A 17,196-nucleotide genomic window follows, 5' to 3' on the forward strand; every position below is an offset into this window, starting at 1 on the left:
TCAGAGGGCTGGAGCACCTCTCCTATGAGGACAGGCTGAGGCAGTTGGGGTTGTTCAGCCTGGAGAAGAGAAGGCTCTGGGGAGACCTTACAGCAGCCTTCCAGTACCTGAAGGGGGCCTGCAAGAAAGCTGGAGAGGGACTTTTTACAAGGGCATGTAGTGACAGGACAAGGGGTAATTAATGGCTTTAAGCTGAGAGAGGGTAGATTATGGGGAAGAAATTCTTCACCATGAGGGTGGTGAGGCACTGGAACAGGTTGCCCAGAGAAGTTGTGGCTGCCTCAGCCCTGGAAGTGTTCAGGGCCGGGTTGGACGGGGCTTTGAGCAACCTGGTCTAGTGGAAGGTGTCCCTGCCCATGGCAGGGGCCTTGGAACTAGATGATCTTTAAGGTCCCTTCCAACCCAAACCATTCTCTGATTCTGTGATACTCCTGATTACATCATCTGATCCAAAGCCTGGAAATTGCCAAGGTGACAAGGATTTTTCTGTAATCTAAGAGTCTTTATAGTGAAGAGCTTCTGTTTGGGAAATTAGATTCTAGTTTAGTCTGGGAAAAAATTTAATCCTGTGTGTCTGCTGGCATTTTGTTGTTTGAGCATTTTCCCAAACTGACACTGTGGCTGACTTCTCACAAACTAGAGAAACACTAGCAAATCTGTGGAAACCAAATGGAAAAAAAAGTTGGGGAGTTTAACTTTTCTAACATTCAGTATTTCTGCGTGGTCAAAAGTCTTCTACTTTAAGAGATTTTTTCTATTTTCAGAGGTAATTGGTGAAATATAAGTGAAAAGTATCTTAGTCTTCTCAAACATGAGATCTTTTGTTTCTGCCTTTTGTCTTATTTTGAGTGAAAAGAAATATCTCTTTGCATTTTTATGATCCAAGTAAATAGAAGAAAAATTCACTTCTTAGAAGTGACAACACTGAAGAAGCAGCTCAGTAGATAGAGCAAATGAATACACTCAGTTGTATTGGGTCCTCCTAATATAATTTCCTTTATTATTTCCTTTGCAGATATTTGTATGCTCTAGGACAGAAGGTTTGGAAGCGGTGGAAAAAACGCTACTTTGTTCTTGTTCAGGTTAGTAGTCTGCCATGAAATTTCATTAAAAAGTAGTCTTGGACTATCAATTTTCTTACGTATGGTTCTTGGAACCATTAGTAAATCAGTATCTTAAGACAACATATGCAGCAATGCTCCAAGCTTCTTGCAGCATAGAGACATCCAGGGTATTTTTTTTTTTTAATTTGCTTATGTAGTAAACAGAAAAATCACTGAGTTTTACATATATATAAATGAGTCCCTACATTGAGCAATGTTTCAACTGAAACCTAGAAATTTCTGAGTGAAATTGTTGTGACCTTGAAACATTCCACTGGCAGCTTTCTAGCAGCGCTCAATTTAAAATCAAGTTATATTTCACAAAGTGGATTGTATTTAACTGTTTCTTTTATTCTATCTTAACAAAGATTTCCTGCCTTTAAAATTAAATAAAAGCAACAATGGTTACTATTAAGAACTTTTTCATAAATATTTTTAAATAATGCTATTTTTTGGTCTTCCTTGCAATATTAAATTGAGTAAAATTATGTAGTTGTTACAGAAAATCTAGTGTAGCAGTTGTTCTTGGCCACAAGCATGTGCTAGGCTGGTATTTCATAACTTTTTGTCCAAACCTAGAACCATAAGTATTTTCACATGCTAGTGAATGGTGACATTAACATGAGATTAATAGAACAGGAAGAGAAAAGTAGATTTTGAGTTGTCAAAACTTAGAAATTAATGATTTTTATGAGTCTTTGGAAAAATAATTATTTTCTGTTTGTGCTTGTCTTCAGATTGCAGTTACAAATTTGATGTTCTTCTGAGTCAGTTCAGAGAACGCTGTTCTTCTGTGTACTTTGTTTTGTTGACAGAAAACTGTTAAAGTGTGAGTCTCCATAAATGTCATACAAAGGATGAAGACTGTTAACAAGGCTTTTTTAAGAACGAAGGCTTCTAAAACTACTGTACAGAAAGCCTGATTCCTTTCTCTACCACTCTTGTCAGTCACACTCACCTGGTCTCCTCCTACTCCTAAATGCTGAAAATTGTAAGGATGTAAAAAAAAACCTGAACAAGGTCTTTAATAAAGTAAAGTTAAAAGCTGAGAGCATTTGCATATTATTCTTGCTAAGCTTGATGTCAATACAGTGTTCTCCCTGGCTTCAATGGGAATTGGCTTGCATATTGATAATCAGTGAGTAATGGTTATAAGGTTGAACAGGATCTTCTGGAAAGTCTACTTCATTTGGGTTATGATTTTGCCAAGGTCCTCTGTGAAGAGATGAGGACTTTTTGTGACTTTATTAAGATTTGTAAAGATCTTTATAGACGATAGCTGTTAAGGCATGGATGTGAAGGGAAAATAAAGATACAGAGAAAAAGAAACAAAGAAAGGCTAGATGCTCCCCTGTCCTTCATGCTTTTCTTTAACACTCCTCCAACTTTACATCCCCCCTTTCACGAAAAGAAAGACCTTGTTCTGTTCCTCTAAGCCACAGGTGTCATCTGAGATCTAAAGTGCACACCTAAGAGACACATAGTCCTTCTGTGCGTGTGATATGGAGCCACCTGGGAGACCAGTTTATTCCAGCCAAGTTAGTTTTAACTGTCTTCTGCTTTCTATGCTGAAATTGAAATACTGGAGGAGAATATTACAGAAATTTTCCAACTGTGGTGGGATGTAGACATCTATTTCATTTTAAAGCAGCTATTAACTCAATAAGGCTATATAAAAAATACTGTGTTAAATCAATATTTACTGTCCAGACAGCTCTGGCTCATTTATATAGTCTAGCCGTGATATATACACTGACAATAAGCTGAAGTCAATACTTGTGAAATAAGCATTCAGTAATGAATATCAGTCTGTTGTAGTGATATATTATTGACATATTGATGAGTCTTCCTCTATAGATTAGCTTTTAGCTTACGTTAGTAAAATATTAAGGCCATGAAATTCAGTTGTAGGACAGAGGTTATCAGTGTGATTTACACATGCTTTGGAAATTTAACTCAGGTGTGAAATCAGATGAATAATGATTTTTCAGGAGCGTGCAAGTGATGTGCATCTTTGTTATTGCTACACATATTAGAAGTTGTTAGTGGTTTGTGAAAGAACAACTCAATGTTATAGGAAGGTTACAGAGTCTGGAAATTTTAACGTCTTCATTATATTTGCTTTTCTTCCTCTTATAATGCAGTCACTTCTCTAAAAGGTTATTCATTTCAAACTGGAAAAAGGCAAGGACATAACGTTAGGTAAAAAGCCTCAGCTGGACATGCTGTGTTTTACTTCATTTAGTGTCTGAAAATATCTTCCTCCAGTAATATGAATACAGTTTCACTTCTGTCATTTTAATTTCATCTGTTCTAATGTTTGAAAAGTCAGTAATTTGTTTCATGGATAATTTATTTCTAAACACCGCAGCTATGCAGGCTAGTTCTTGCTCCTGAAGCAGGCTGCCCAGCAATGCCCTGTAGCAGGGACCACAGAGTCAGCCTCCGCATTTGCCGTAACGGTTCCTCCCAGCATACTGAGTATGGGGTCTTTCTGCCCCATGGGGACGTCCCCTAGTGACACTGCTCACAAGTCATGTCCACATTTCTGTGCGTATCTGTCTGTCATGCATGCACAGGTTATTGGTTTTCCACTTTGTTACAAAGTAGGTAGAACAGCTGCTAGCTGGGTGCTTGGACCTCTGTAAAATTATGACATTCAGGTAAAGGCAGTTATAGGAAGGAGGTTCCCTTTTCTCCTGTTAAGCATTACTATTTAAGAAGGTGGCTTGCTTCTGTTTTTGTCTGAGAATGTGTTGTACATAATCCTGACTTTTGAGTACCCATTATTCCATGAAGCATTAATACTAATTCGCTGAATTCTAAGGAAAAACTACCTACAGCTCCATTAACTACTACAAATACACTTAAACCCAGTCATAAATCTATACAAAAAAGTGTAATTTCAGATTGTACTGGTGGTTCTTTCTATAGTCACTGATAGCAGCCACCGATAACAATAAGGAAAAGAGTTTAAGAGATTGCAAACGTAAACAAACAACGCAAGTTCTGTATGTCTTTATTTTGTTAAGACTTTTTTCCCCCCCCAACAAAGTTTTCTGGAGTTTTTCTATTTGTTTCTTTGGTGGCGAGACTTTAAAATGTCTCATTTTCAACAAAAAGATGAAGTGTAAGACTGATTTTGACATTAATATCTTTTAATAAATTGTTCCTTTAAAATAAGAGAATGCATTTGAAATATGTTCAAAAAAAGTAAAATCAACAGCATTATAATCTCTGTCTTGTTGTAGGGGTAAGGTTAAAAATGAACAAAGACACATAGCCCAGTTCTTCCACAAGCAGATCTTCAGAGCCATAGGGTGGCTGAAGAAATCTGAAAAAGCTTGGCATTCTATGCATTTCCAGAATTAGTGTCTGCTAGCTTCCATTTTGATGGCTGAGTTTGTCTCTACAGTGTGGTTATACAGAGTTGTTGACATGAAAATGTGAACGATGTGGGTGCCTGTCAGGTTATTTCATTCCACAAAATTGGATAATTTGAAAAATGTTTTTACTTCAGTGCCAGGTATCTGTAGGTACAGTTTACAAGAAAAGTAGAGGGAGCTCTCATTAAATACAGTGATAACTGCAAAGGATTTAGAGGTGTGTGACTAACCAACAGCTCCCTCCGTGCTTGTGCATGAGGGCATATATGGTTCTTGGGAATATAAACAGGGAAATAACCAAGCAGTAAAGAGGTGATACTGCTGCTGGGCCTAGAGCAGATGACACGACGTAGGGGCTGAGCCCTGTGTCAGGCCCCCGAGGGGACCACCAGCCCTGACTGTCCCTGCCCAGCCCGCCCAGGGCCTCCCCACCCTGCCCGCAGCCCAGGACCCCATTTCAGCCTCCCAGGGCCATCATCCCCTGCCCCAGTGACACCACGGCGGGGCTGGTCTCCAGCTCCCCACAGCCATGCCCTGCCGAGCAATGGGCCTTACTGAGCCGGGCCCACCCGCAGGCCCACAGCCCAGCCCAGCCTTGGCCTGCGCCCAGGGAAGTGCCCGATGCCTGGGGCTGGGCCTGCCCCGGTGCCCCCAGCTGCCCTGCTCCTGGCTGGGCCCTGGCTGCCAGGCCCTGCCCTATCGCCCCAGGGATAACTTCAGATCTTTAAACCAAAATGCAGTATTTTCTAAAATACATACTATAAATGCTAGCAAAACTATGGGCTCAATGCACAAACAGTGAAGTGAAACTCTGTCGTGTGTGTCATGCTGGAGGACAGGCTAGCTGGTTGTAAAAGTCCCTTCTGGCCTGAAAATCAGAACTTCTGAAAGTGATGAGCTAGATTGGTTTTTGTGTTTATTTATATTTAGCTCTGTCTCCTTGGCACAGCCCACTTAAGTGAATGTACTGAATTTGATGTGGAAAGCTGGCACTCAGTTTTAGTTTCCTAACAGTGTCTCTCCAATTCTTATCTCCTATAAAACTGCCTTTGCTTAACTAATGTTTCAATTAAACTGGAATACCTATGTTTAATTTCTGTCAGCTGTAGACTTCTGCTGTGGTTCTGGAGACATCAGTTTAGCATTTGAGGCCCGACGGTAATTTTGCAGAGAGAGCTGTTAACACTTGTTCCTTTCTCTTGTACGTGGCGTGGCAGAGGATGTTCAGTCACCATACACTGCATGCACATAGCACAGCATAATCCTGTTTCAAAAAAACCCCAAATACTTAAAATAAGGAAATATTTTTAGACCATTGTGCGGATAATAATCACACCTTCTATCCTTATTTTCCAAAAATATCACTCTTTTACAGAGAGTCAAAAATCTTCCGTCAATAGCAGTTGAAGGCACTGGACTTTGAGGTGGAGTGCTGTGCAGGTACAGCACCAGTGAATATATGAATGAAGCTTAAATCAGCTGTCAAAATTTTACTTCAGATAGGATCACAACACTCCTGAAGTTGTACCCAAAGCAATAAATCTAGGTAACAGCTGAACAGTCAGCAACTGAACTAAAGATGGTCCATCGTCTATGAGACAAGCTCCTTGCCTATCCTTAGATCCTTGCATAATTTTACAGATCTAAGAAATTATATTATAGTTCAAAGCAAGTCAGTTGGCCAGGTATGCTACAGTCCTTGGAGACAAAAGTTTCAGAGACCCATGTAAATTCAGTTCCCTTAAGTTTTAAGTGTTCAACAGATTCACAAGCTCTTTCTTCTGGTCACCTTTTATTGTCTTTCCAGCTCTTCATTTAAGGCTGGGAACATCAGTTTTGTTTCAGTGATTTCTTTTCTCTCCCAGCCGTTACATTCCTTTATCTTTCCAGTCACTTTTTCCTCAGCTCTTCTTATCACTCTCTATTCTGTCTAGGGAGTCTTAAACAACATGATGACAGATTCTCTTCTTACTGCTTTATTATTTTTTTAATAATTGTACTTGATGAGACGTAACTGATGTTGTTCGTGCCAGCTGCAAGCTGCTTGGCCTACACAGTACTGTATCCAGTGAGCCAAGCAACCTGGAAATGGGTGTGAACACAGGTGCAAAAGATGCAGAAATTAGACTATAAAATCAAACTGAAGTTTCTGGTACTTACCATCTTTAACTAGAGTTGGCTAGGTTATGCATTCATCTTTCCAGCTGCATGATAATTGTGGCACTCCTTATGCAAACAGTATTTTTTTTTTCCCAGCTTCTTGAAATAGAGGACTTTTTTTCTCACACAGTAGACTGAGAAGTTTGGTCAGTACCACAGTACCAAGTATTTTCCCTACCAGAACCTAATTTGCTTCCTTTCAATTTTTCATAAAGCAACACCCCAAAATACATTGTGTTTCAGGAAACTGCAGAGAGATGTGTTCATGGCTTTTTTTTTTCCTTCCTTTTGGCAGGAAGGAGAAAAAACATGAAGTTTACACTGTAAATATTTCTGGAAAAAAAATGGGGTTTATTTCTTCAGCACAACTGAAAGCTAATTTAAACAGTGGTACGTGTGTTATATAACTCTGGAATGGAATTCAGCAATTAAGAAGTCCTTTCTTATTTAGGTTAGCCAATACACATTTGCAATGTGCAGTTACAGAGAAAAGAAATCTGAGCCTCAGGAACTGATGCAACTCGAAGGATACACTGTGGATTATACAGCTCCTCACACAGGTACTTTTCATGATTTTGAAGTACGATATGTTTGTGTAAAACAGCTGATTCAATTTGTTCGTTTTGATCTAGTAGCAAACAAACCCAAGGTTCTTTTTTTCAGCATCTGAAGGTTTTGCAATTATTCCACTAGGATTTTCTAGTGTGAAAAATCATGCTTTTAGAAAGAAGCTTGTTGTAAGAAGAACGAACAATAAACTTACACTAAGATTGCCTGAAACATTGTAAGTCCACGTATGATACAAGGAAAAAATCATGAATTCTTGTCAGTCTTTCCCTTTTCTCTCTATTTTTGATGGTGGAGTCATTTGTCAGTGTGCTGTGAAGTATATTCATAAATGACTTAGAAAAGAAGGTGAATGATGACAGTGCTTGCTAAAGAGAAATTACTCAAATTAATCAAAAATAAATTTGAAGATATCAGAAAAATCTACACAAGTTAGTATTAAAATGGCAGAGGGAAATCAAAGTTACACCTGTAGAGAAAAATGATTCTACTCTACCTTAGCAGTGGAGGATTATGAATTTAAGAGACTTCTAAGATATTGAAGATTGATCTTTGGAAACATTGGCTTGATGTTTAGAATAATTGAGAAGGTGAACAATGCTCAGAAGGTGTTTGGAAAGCCAAAGTAATGTTGTCATAAAAAAATCCCTGGTGCAGCCACGTTGACTGGTGTGTGCTGTACTGGTTACGTGCTCTCAGAACAAAACACTGGAATGAGAAAAAGGTACCAAGAAAGGAGCAGCAACACTGATTAAGAGGTATGGAGCTGCCTCTGTTCAAGAAGAGATAAAGTTGGCAGGAACTTCCCGCTAAGAAAATGAAGCCTAGAAGGAGGGTATGTTAGAGAAATGCAAAATAGCATGTGACACGAAGATGAACACGAAATAAATTGGAATTGAATTGGAAATGGAATTATGGAAATATTTTCTCCTGTGACTTCTATATTTATTCTACTCATGTTACTTCCATGTATTACCATTTGATCCGTATAGCTCTGGAGTTTATCATATTTCTAGGTCATAAATATCTATAAAATATTTTAACACACACAGCCCCCCACATGCACGCACACAGAGGAAAACCAATAATATAGTAAAAAGTGATGGTGATTTAGAAGTAACTTGTATTTATTAAGATTACCTTCCTATTTCCTGCTCCAGGTCTCCAGGGTGGTTGCATGTTTTTCAATGCTGTTAAAGAAGGCGATACGGTGATATTTGCCAGTGACGATGAGCAGGATAGAATACTCTGGGTTCAAGCCATGTACAGAGCCACAGGTCAATCATATAAGCCTATTCCTGCAAGTCAAGCTCAAAAGATGAATCCTAAAGGAGGAAACGTCAACACAGATATATCCCCACTTTGTAAGTTGGCTTTCTTTTTCTTTTGTGGCTTTGGTTTTGGTTTTAGTTGGTAAAATATGTAGCAGCTCCCTCAATGAAGTTTAATTAAGCAGAACTCATTCACTAGGGAAATGTGCATAGCAGTTTATTGTTAGCCAGAAGCTCTTTAACTCAGATTATTATTACCAGCCAGGGAAATCCTGACTTGCAGGTCATTATTTTTATTATAATCCATGAAAATACAGCAATTAGCTTCATATTCATTACAGTTGACCCACATATTACCATGGAGATCGTGTTTGGTTTACATTATATTTTTCAGTAGCCAGCCAGTGTAGTGTTGAATAGAAAACCATCAATCTATTCTCAGAATTTTATAGATTTAGGTCAGCTTTATCATACACTGTATACATTAGTTATCTAAAAATTGTAATGCAGAGAGTACATTGGGAGCTGAAAGGCACTAGATGGGCTGCTGGATTTTTGCACCCTTCAATGGAATATTAAACTACGTATAAATTAAAAAAAAAAATCAAGTTCAAGTTTTCCTCATCTTTCTTTGAGCAAAATATTGTTTCAAAGAAAGTCAAGGTAGATGGCATATATTAACCATATTTTGAAATCTTCATCTTCTTTGAAAGTGTTCTGTTGTGTAGGTACCTGCACATATGAAGCATATATGATTTTTTTTTGTTTGTTTCAGGGGCTGAGGGAAGCAAATTTTCTATCCTATAAAACTAGTGCAATTCAGGATTTTTGTAATACCCATCAAATGTTTACAACATCGTTGGACTGTATACAATTTATCATATATCTGTATATGTAGAGCGATAAAAGGGAGACACATGTTTTAGACTCAACTTGGTTTAATATCTAAAATCTATAGCAAGTTGACCCAAAACCATTCTCCTCCTTCAGTCCTGCTATCACCTGGTCTCACAGTCTTCCATTCATCCTCTAATCTTTTATCATTATGCTATTAGAAGACAGTAAAATGTGCTCATTAAACTCAGTAATAGTTATCTAAAATCCTGACTGAGCTGTCAAGAACATTGAAAAAACCATGGTTTATCTCACAAAAGCACTGACATCTGTTGAATTCTTAATCTGAACCAATTTGGAAGGGTGAACTAACTGTTCAACCCGGGGGGTGTTAAGGTAAAGTATTTTGCAGAATGTAAGTAACACTGCAAAAGCAAAGGTGGGACAATAGCCAAGGAGTGCTTCTGCTCACCTCCTCCCAGTCACCTGGATCTGGGCTGGGTACTGGGAGTTCACTGTGTTCCCGTCCTAACATTTATTCTTCGTGTGCATCAGTTACCACAAAATAAGTGACCATAGTCAGAAGTAGCCAAGGAATTACTCCTCTTCTTGAACACAGGGTTTACATGGAAGTGAATGCAACTAGAAAACACTGACCACAGGGCAGGGAACATTATGGAAAGAAAGAGGTACAAAGAACAATTACAAGTTTGGATAAATGGAAATTATGTTTTCTGAGAGAAAATTACTGATAGTGGTAAAGAATTAAACAAGATTGACATATCTTGATATTACCTTATATAGTTAGGATGACTACAATTCTTAGGTGGAAACCATATTAAAAATAAAGTTTCTTTTAATGACAGTTTAAGGGAAGCTCAAAAGCCTCAAAATATAACATATTTTTCTGTCATGCTTATGTATCAACTTGCACAAACTGATATGACTGAACTGTATATAAACCAAAACTCTGTGGTTAAATTATTATTTGCCTTTGGTTTTCATACACTTCAATGCTGGTATTTTGTAATTAATTCATAGAATTATTTGCAATAGAGTAACTTGTGATATTTAACTTAATATGAGGTTTAGTTCTAAAAGAATCAATGTTTGACTGATTTCTGTAATACCTCCAGCTCTGCCTGCATGAGGAAAATTTTAATCTTTCTCTTTTTCCACTTGAGGTAGAAATTACCATAATGAAATGAACCAGTTTTTAACTGCAAGAATTAGGGTTTACAGATACAGCCTTCGGTAATTTTCTAAGATTCCTGCTTCATTTACATATACTGTACTGATTTTCTTGGGGCATAATTTTGCTCCTATGAAGAATCTATATCTGACCTTTTATCAGATTTGAATACGCTCAGTTTCCTAAGAAGTTAATTTTGTTTTGCCCTAGACAAATGTTTGTACAAAGTTGAGAGTATTTTATTTTTAGCCAAGATGTAACACCGAGTACTTGAGAGCTAGTGTATATTTTAAGTGAAATTAATTTCCTTTTTTTTCTTCTTTGTTATGAGACATTTTTAGTATTAGGAAATAATACAGTTATGACCAGAGAATTTGTCAACTACTTTTTTATGTATCTTATTTTCCAATGAATATGCCATGTAACCATTTCCCGCCAATGCAAGATCATATTGTTTTAGTTTTAAAAGTGTGTCACACAATCCCCCTCCACATACATAAAACAGAAAACAAACCAGGTCTTTGCAAAAGAAATGTCCTTTAATAATACTCAAAGCTTGAAAGTCTGTCCCCATCTTCCTCAACCTTTAGGAAGGTAAGAAATGCAACTCACTCATCCTGATAAAAGAGCTTTCAATAACTTGGAAAAATTTAAATGTCTTCAAACTGCTGGATGTAGGGAAAACCAACATAAGGAGACATGTTTCAAGGTTTTTTATATATTGTATTTATAAAATATCTTCTGTAACCCTGAAATTCTCTTGATAGATAAGAAAAGCAACTGAAAACTGTCATTAAAGAAACTAAAACATCAGATGATGATTAATGTCACATACCTAGCTGTATTAAAGTTAATTTTTTGCTAGAAATAAATTGTAACATTTCCATCTTCAATTGCCTTGTAGGCAAAATTCTACCCTCCAAAGTTAGTGTTTCATTATTAGCTGAAAATGGCAACTTAGGAAAGTGCACGCATTTCATTAAATATTTAACATTTTTAATCAAGTGATATGTGTGCATGACAATAAATGACAGTTTGTTTTCACAGCCTCTACTGTTTTCTACATTCTTGAGTTGAAAATTCTTTAAGAGGTTTTTTAAGCTGTGGTGTAATTATTCCTGTGATCTATACCATTAACTCCTTTTGTATAAAAGAAAGTAGTAGAAAGGAAGGAGTAAGAGATTCCTTTTGTATGAAAAAGGCTGTATTTCTTGCAGTTATTGGTGCCTTGTTCGACATAAGATAATTCCTTGTACAAAAGAGTGCTTAAAATGACATGAACGAGATCCAACCACCTCAGAGCTGGATCAAAACAAACACATCAGGAACTCCTGAAAAGAAACTAAACGTGATTATAATCAGACACCCAGGGTCTGACTGATCTTTACAGCAATTATCACAAATGCAGAAAATGGAAATGTTGCTCTTGCGTGTGCACAGCAGCAGAACTCCAAAAGGCCAACCTACAGCTCTCTAACTGATCTGAATGTGCACTCTCTTCTTGATGCTGTATGGCAGTTTAGGATCATTCATGTAGGGCATTTAGAAGAAAATTGATATTCTATACTACCAGTCAGGTAAATACGCATTTAAGTGTGACGCTGGAATCAAACTACTATTGTACCAGTACAACTTCTAAAATTAATACTAGCCAATTTCTTAATTTCTAAGTAAATCAAATTGGTACTGCACTTCTGCATTATTAGGTGGCTCCGAAAGTGAAGACAGGCTCATGTCAGCAATGACTGAGAAAAAGAGACTGCCCTTCAGTTCCATTATTCTGAATAAGCGTGCTATAATGCAAAGGACAGAGTATTTAAGAATGCATAATTGTAGAAAAGCCAGAAGTATCCCAAGGACATGAATGTTTCAGGGAAAGCACCAATTAAAAATAGATTCATCTGAGTCACAAAAAGGGGCAGGGGGCAATCCCTTTCTTCATGAGCAGTGTATTAGGACATCTATTCACGCAGTTAGAAAGGCTGCTGAAGTGATGACCACTGTTAATAACTCGGTCATAACAAAGGAGTAACAGCAGCACATGAGGGGATTGTCATGTCTTAATGAAGCAACACAAAGCCAAACATCATTCTGGTCTTATACCACCACGAGTTCAGAGATGGTGTCTCTGTGAAAATATATGCAGAGATGAAAGGAGAGAGACAGAAACTGGAAAACCAAGTTAGATACTGGAAAACCAAGTTAGGTAAGGAATCATTTGATCTGAGATGTATAGTTTTCCTCATCTCTCTTTTGGAATGATGTCATTTATCAAAACAGCTCACAAAAGGAAAATAATTTGAGATTTTGCAGAGACCAATTATAACAGTTGTCATGCTGTTTAGAGCCCATATATAAAACATCAAATCCTATTTATTAAGTAGCAAGGGAGTAGCAAAAGGAGTCAAATACATAGGCCATACATAGGTATTACAAGACATCAATCCAATGACAGCAAAGTTGAAGACATTTCCAAATGAAACATCGATCTGACCAATAGAGGAAGCCTGTGTGGACATTTAAATCATCCAAGTGGAGCAGTCAAGTGTTGTGTAATCAAGAAGAAAGTGCAGGCAATTTGCCAAATGAAGAAATGCTTTGGGATTAGTCATGAAAATACAACATTAACATTTTCAATCTATTTGGATATACCGATCATAAGTGCTATAAAATTTCTCTCCCTATCATAGTTTAATGGTATGGGAATAAATTATGAATTTCATATCTCTTTGAAATGTTATTTGTATCACTCTCAATCTTTGAACTGGTTACATCAGAGAGTCTGTGGGAAAACCAGAATATGATTAATATTAAGGCGCTGGTGTCATAATACATACTCACAAGAAATACCACTGCTTAACCTTATGGTGGCATTGCTCAGTTTTGGAATAATTGGTAACGTTCTTGTAAAGCAGTTCTTTTAAAGTAGTTCTGAGATGTTTGTATCTGTATGTTCAATTAATTAAATCTCTTAGAAATGAACAGAAATAAAAGATATTTTTTCATTTGACATAGTTTTCTCAGCAGGTTTGGCATCTTTATATCCATCATACACTTTGACACCTGGAAGAGTGGAGTAACTCCACCTTCCCTGCATGTTCCTTCATTCCCCTTCATGTCCCATTCCTGCTTGCCTCCAACTGCCTCCATCTCCCTTTTAGAAAGAAAAGGTTAACACTGGCCTCCACCACCTTAGGCAGTCAGTAAGTCACCTTTATGCTGTGTCCCGTGCTACTCAGAAACATGCAAAAACTAATTAGTATCCTCTTCAAATCTATCTTTTGGCAAAATACTGGCAGTCCATCAGTGTGCTATCCCCAGCCTGACGGTTGGGCCACATGGGCCAGCTGCTGTCTCGTATTCTGCCACTTTGTCTCCATCTGTTATTTCATTGTCTGATATTTAAATAATAAGGTTCTGGGGGCACAGATTGTCTCTTTGGCCTGTGTTTCTAAGCATGTAGCACTTTGGAGTCCTGGTCAATGATCAGGAGTTGAAATGTTCCCAAAGTAAGCTGTCACTATCTGTATGGAGTGGCACTTGAAGGAACGTAATGCATGTCTTGCCACTGTCTTTTGCAAAGAGCATGTGCGCCTTCATCTTCATCCAACCAGTTCCAGCCTCTTCTGTATCAGAGTCATAGTTCTTACCCTACTACTCCCAGTCTCTAAATCTTTTTAATCCCTACAATACTAGATTTCTTGTCTCTATCTGCTCTTCTTTCCTGCCTGCCTGAGTTAGTTCAAATTGCTTCCACGATGCTTAAACTCAAGCAGGGATGTCACTGAGAGCCACAAAAGGGAGGAGGTCACCACTTTGCAAGGCCAGTTCCCGTAGTTTGCCCTAGCACAGAGTAAATGCCACAGAAAACGTATATTTGCTTCTGGGCTGCAATGGGGCAGAGATAATGCCTAGTGATTTGGTTACCACTTGGAACCACTTGCGCATGAGCCATAAACATGGAATTCTTGGTAGTCTTAATTCACTCAACTCTACTGAGTCACTGAGGATGTGATGATTTTTATAGCCTTTGCAGCTGGAATAAAATTGGAAGTTTCTTGCAAAGATGGCAAAAGGCATATTCAGGATGCTATTCTGCCAAAATTAATATTGTTGTCTAAAAGAACATCCAAAGAATTTGCTAAAACTCCTGCAATAGCTTTTGTAAGTTTTTACCATGGTTTTAAAATATATATATGTCCTACCTTGATCCAAAAAAAATTGGTATTTTTTTGGCTAACAGTTTCCAAAAGGCAAAATAAATATGCAACCTGAAACAGACAGTTTAACATGGAAATAGCAGCCAAAACAATGACTTTGAGTTAGAGGCAACTTGAAAACAGGATAACAAATTCCGTTAAGAAGGGAAGAAAATGGATTGTGAAAAAGCAGAAGTATTACTGCTTCAAAGTTCTCCCCAAATATCTTCCCAATATTTCCAAAGATCAAGAAAATGTAGAGAATAAAATGGAATTGTATTTTTTCCTAACTGTATATCACAATATAGCACTCTTTCTGTCTTTTGCATTTGCATGTAGCTTGAACAGGACATCTAAAGCTCATTTGTGTAGGAATTTGAAAAATACAATCACTCTAAGAATTTTTAAAAGTAGAGTGCTTGTTAAATAATTTTTAAATCACAGTCATATAACATTTATGAATTCCTCATAATCTTTGATCAAGTTCTTATTTTTTTTTAAAAAATCTATTTTGTTTCAAAAATATTTACCCATTCTCTTGTAGGTATATCATAACAGTAAAATAAAATGTAATGTAATGTATTACACTAGATCTGTTTTTCTATTATTTCCTGCTTGCCTACAGCTGGCAAAGGTAAGTTTTTAATTGTTTTTCTGCTGATAGAATATCTTTTGTAACAGATCTTCTGTCACTATTTGACAATGTTATTTGTATTGTTTGATTCACTTAAAAAGATGGTGATCAGTCATGGATCTTTCTGTAGAATTAAATCTAGCAAGTATTTATATTTTTAAATAAATATTTTTGCTTATTTTGCCCAAATTATGTAATAGCAGATTCTGCTTTCACAAGCTGCGTTGTATTCCATAGGTCACCTTACACATTCTGATCATCTGGATGACTGTAACAGAATGTTGAATCTGTTCCATTTGCAACATCCAGTCTCCTGATTTCAAAATGCTTCATTAGTTTTCAGTACTTACACAGATTTTCTTTTAAAAAAGGGGAATCTTGTATTTTTCTCTTGTTAACCAGAGAAAAAAATCAAGCCAGTTAATTTAAGAAAAATTCAGCCATGTATAATTTGAGACCAATGGCAGAAAGAAATATTAATCCTTTTCTTTTCTGTCACCTGTCTTATTGTGAATAACAGCTTGATAAATCAGGTATCTGTATACGAAGGAAAACTTACAAGAAATGTAGAAACCAGTGACTTAACACATTAAAAGTATTGAGTTTGGAAAACTTATCTGTGTGTGGATAATTTTGGAAACTATAGATAACTTCACGTTGTCGTTTAGTACTTTCAGTAATGTAGTTGTGTTGATATCAGTAGTTTATCTTTGAATTCATGTGTTTAAATACATTTAAATTGCACTAATTAAGAGAGAGTATTTCATGTACCTATATCAAAAATAAGTTTGTCATTAATGATAGGCTAGTCTAATGCTCACGGAAATATTGTTAATCTATGTAATCACATATGCTACTGATCCTTAAACCATTAAAAATATATGCTGCTGTTACTCTGGGATGATGGTCTCATACCTTACACCATCGATGTATTGTCATACTGTTTATTTGTTACTTTCACCTTGGTGAAATCTGTCACATGGATGTGACTCTTGCTTTGACAATGCAAAGCCAAGTGATATGAATTAGTTTCTGCATCTTTCCAGGATGTGATGCTGCAGATCCTTCAGCTTGAATTAAATAATTCTCCCATCCACAAATACAGCTGAAAGTTGGACTTGACATGGATCAATATGATCTGGGGCTAAATTTCTAAATGTGACTGATTATGTTAGCATCATGCCCACAGATCAATATTGAGTTTTATTATGAACCTGACTCTGTAATTGGGTTTAATCAATAAACTTTTGTCTCCTTTTCTTTAGAAATTTTAGGTTTGTACTATGCAGGTTTTCAAAATTGCATTTAGGAAACACTTAGATCTATACTTTTCTAGTAACGAATATAAAAAGACCTAGGTTTGAATTTAAAGGAACAAAGAGCTAAGACCCTATTGAAAGGGGAAGTCAATTTTTAAGTTGATAGGACTGTTCACCCCAGTACAGTCTATAGAATCCAAGACAGCTAATGTGCTAATACATAACTAGTCCTTTTGGGCACTGTAAGGCTTTTTCTGTCTATACTTGATAGATAATTCACATTGAGGACTTTGACAAAACATAGCATTAATGAAAGCAATCACTAGAGCTTCTCTTTTGATAAACCCGCGGGGTTTAAAGGCGTTGAAAGATGCAATCTGTGAAGAACAATAAATTTGGGCCTTTGATTGAAGTGCCATTTGGGCATGGTATGTTTTCTCGACGTATTTACACAAAAATGCTGCTCCCTTTTTCACCACTCTTTGCTGGAAGGTTGAAGGAGCTCTTTGCCATTACTACATTAAGGTTTGTCTCATTAAAAGCTGAGTACAAAAAGAAGGCTGGAAATGACCTAGCTCAAGCCAGTGTGTT

At 37.0% G+C, this 17,196-nt stretch overlaps 1 protein-coding gene across 15 annotated transcripts in view; it reads left to right on the forward strand.

The window, feature by feature from the left end:
- Positions 1–17,196, forward strand: part of CADPS2 (calcium dependent secretion activator 2) — a 318,208-nt gene that overhangs the window by 195,114 nt on the left and 105,898 nt on the right. For 9 of the 15 annotated variants that reach the window (XM_059817284.1, XM_059817282.1, XM_059817293.1 and 6 more), the window contains exons 9-12: positions 1,016–1,082; positions 7,101–7,209; positions 8,377–8,580; positions 15,338–15,346. In XM_059817284.1, coding sequence (XP_059673267.1) covers positions 1,016–1,082; positions 7,101–7,209; positions 8,377–8,580; positions 15,338–15,346 — 389 coding nt within the window. The remainder of the gene's footprint in view (positions 1–1,015; positions 1,083–7,100; positions 7,210–8,376; positions 8,581–15,337; positions 15,347–17,196) is intronic. The other 6 variants (XM_059817278.1, XM_059817286.1, XM_059817280.1 and 3 more) reach the window with 1 other exon arrangement.

Source organism: Gavia stellata, chromosome 4 (genome assembly GCF_030936135.1).
Source record: "Gavia stellata isolate bGavSte3 chromosome 4, bGavSte3.hap2, whole genome shotgun sequence".
NCBI classification, from domain to species: domain Eukaryota; kingdom Metazoa; phylum Chordata; class Aves; order Gaviiformes; family Gaviidae; genus Gavia; species Gavia stellata.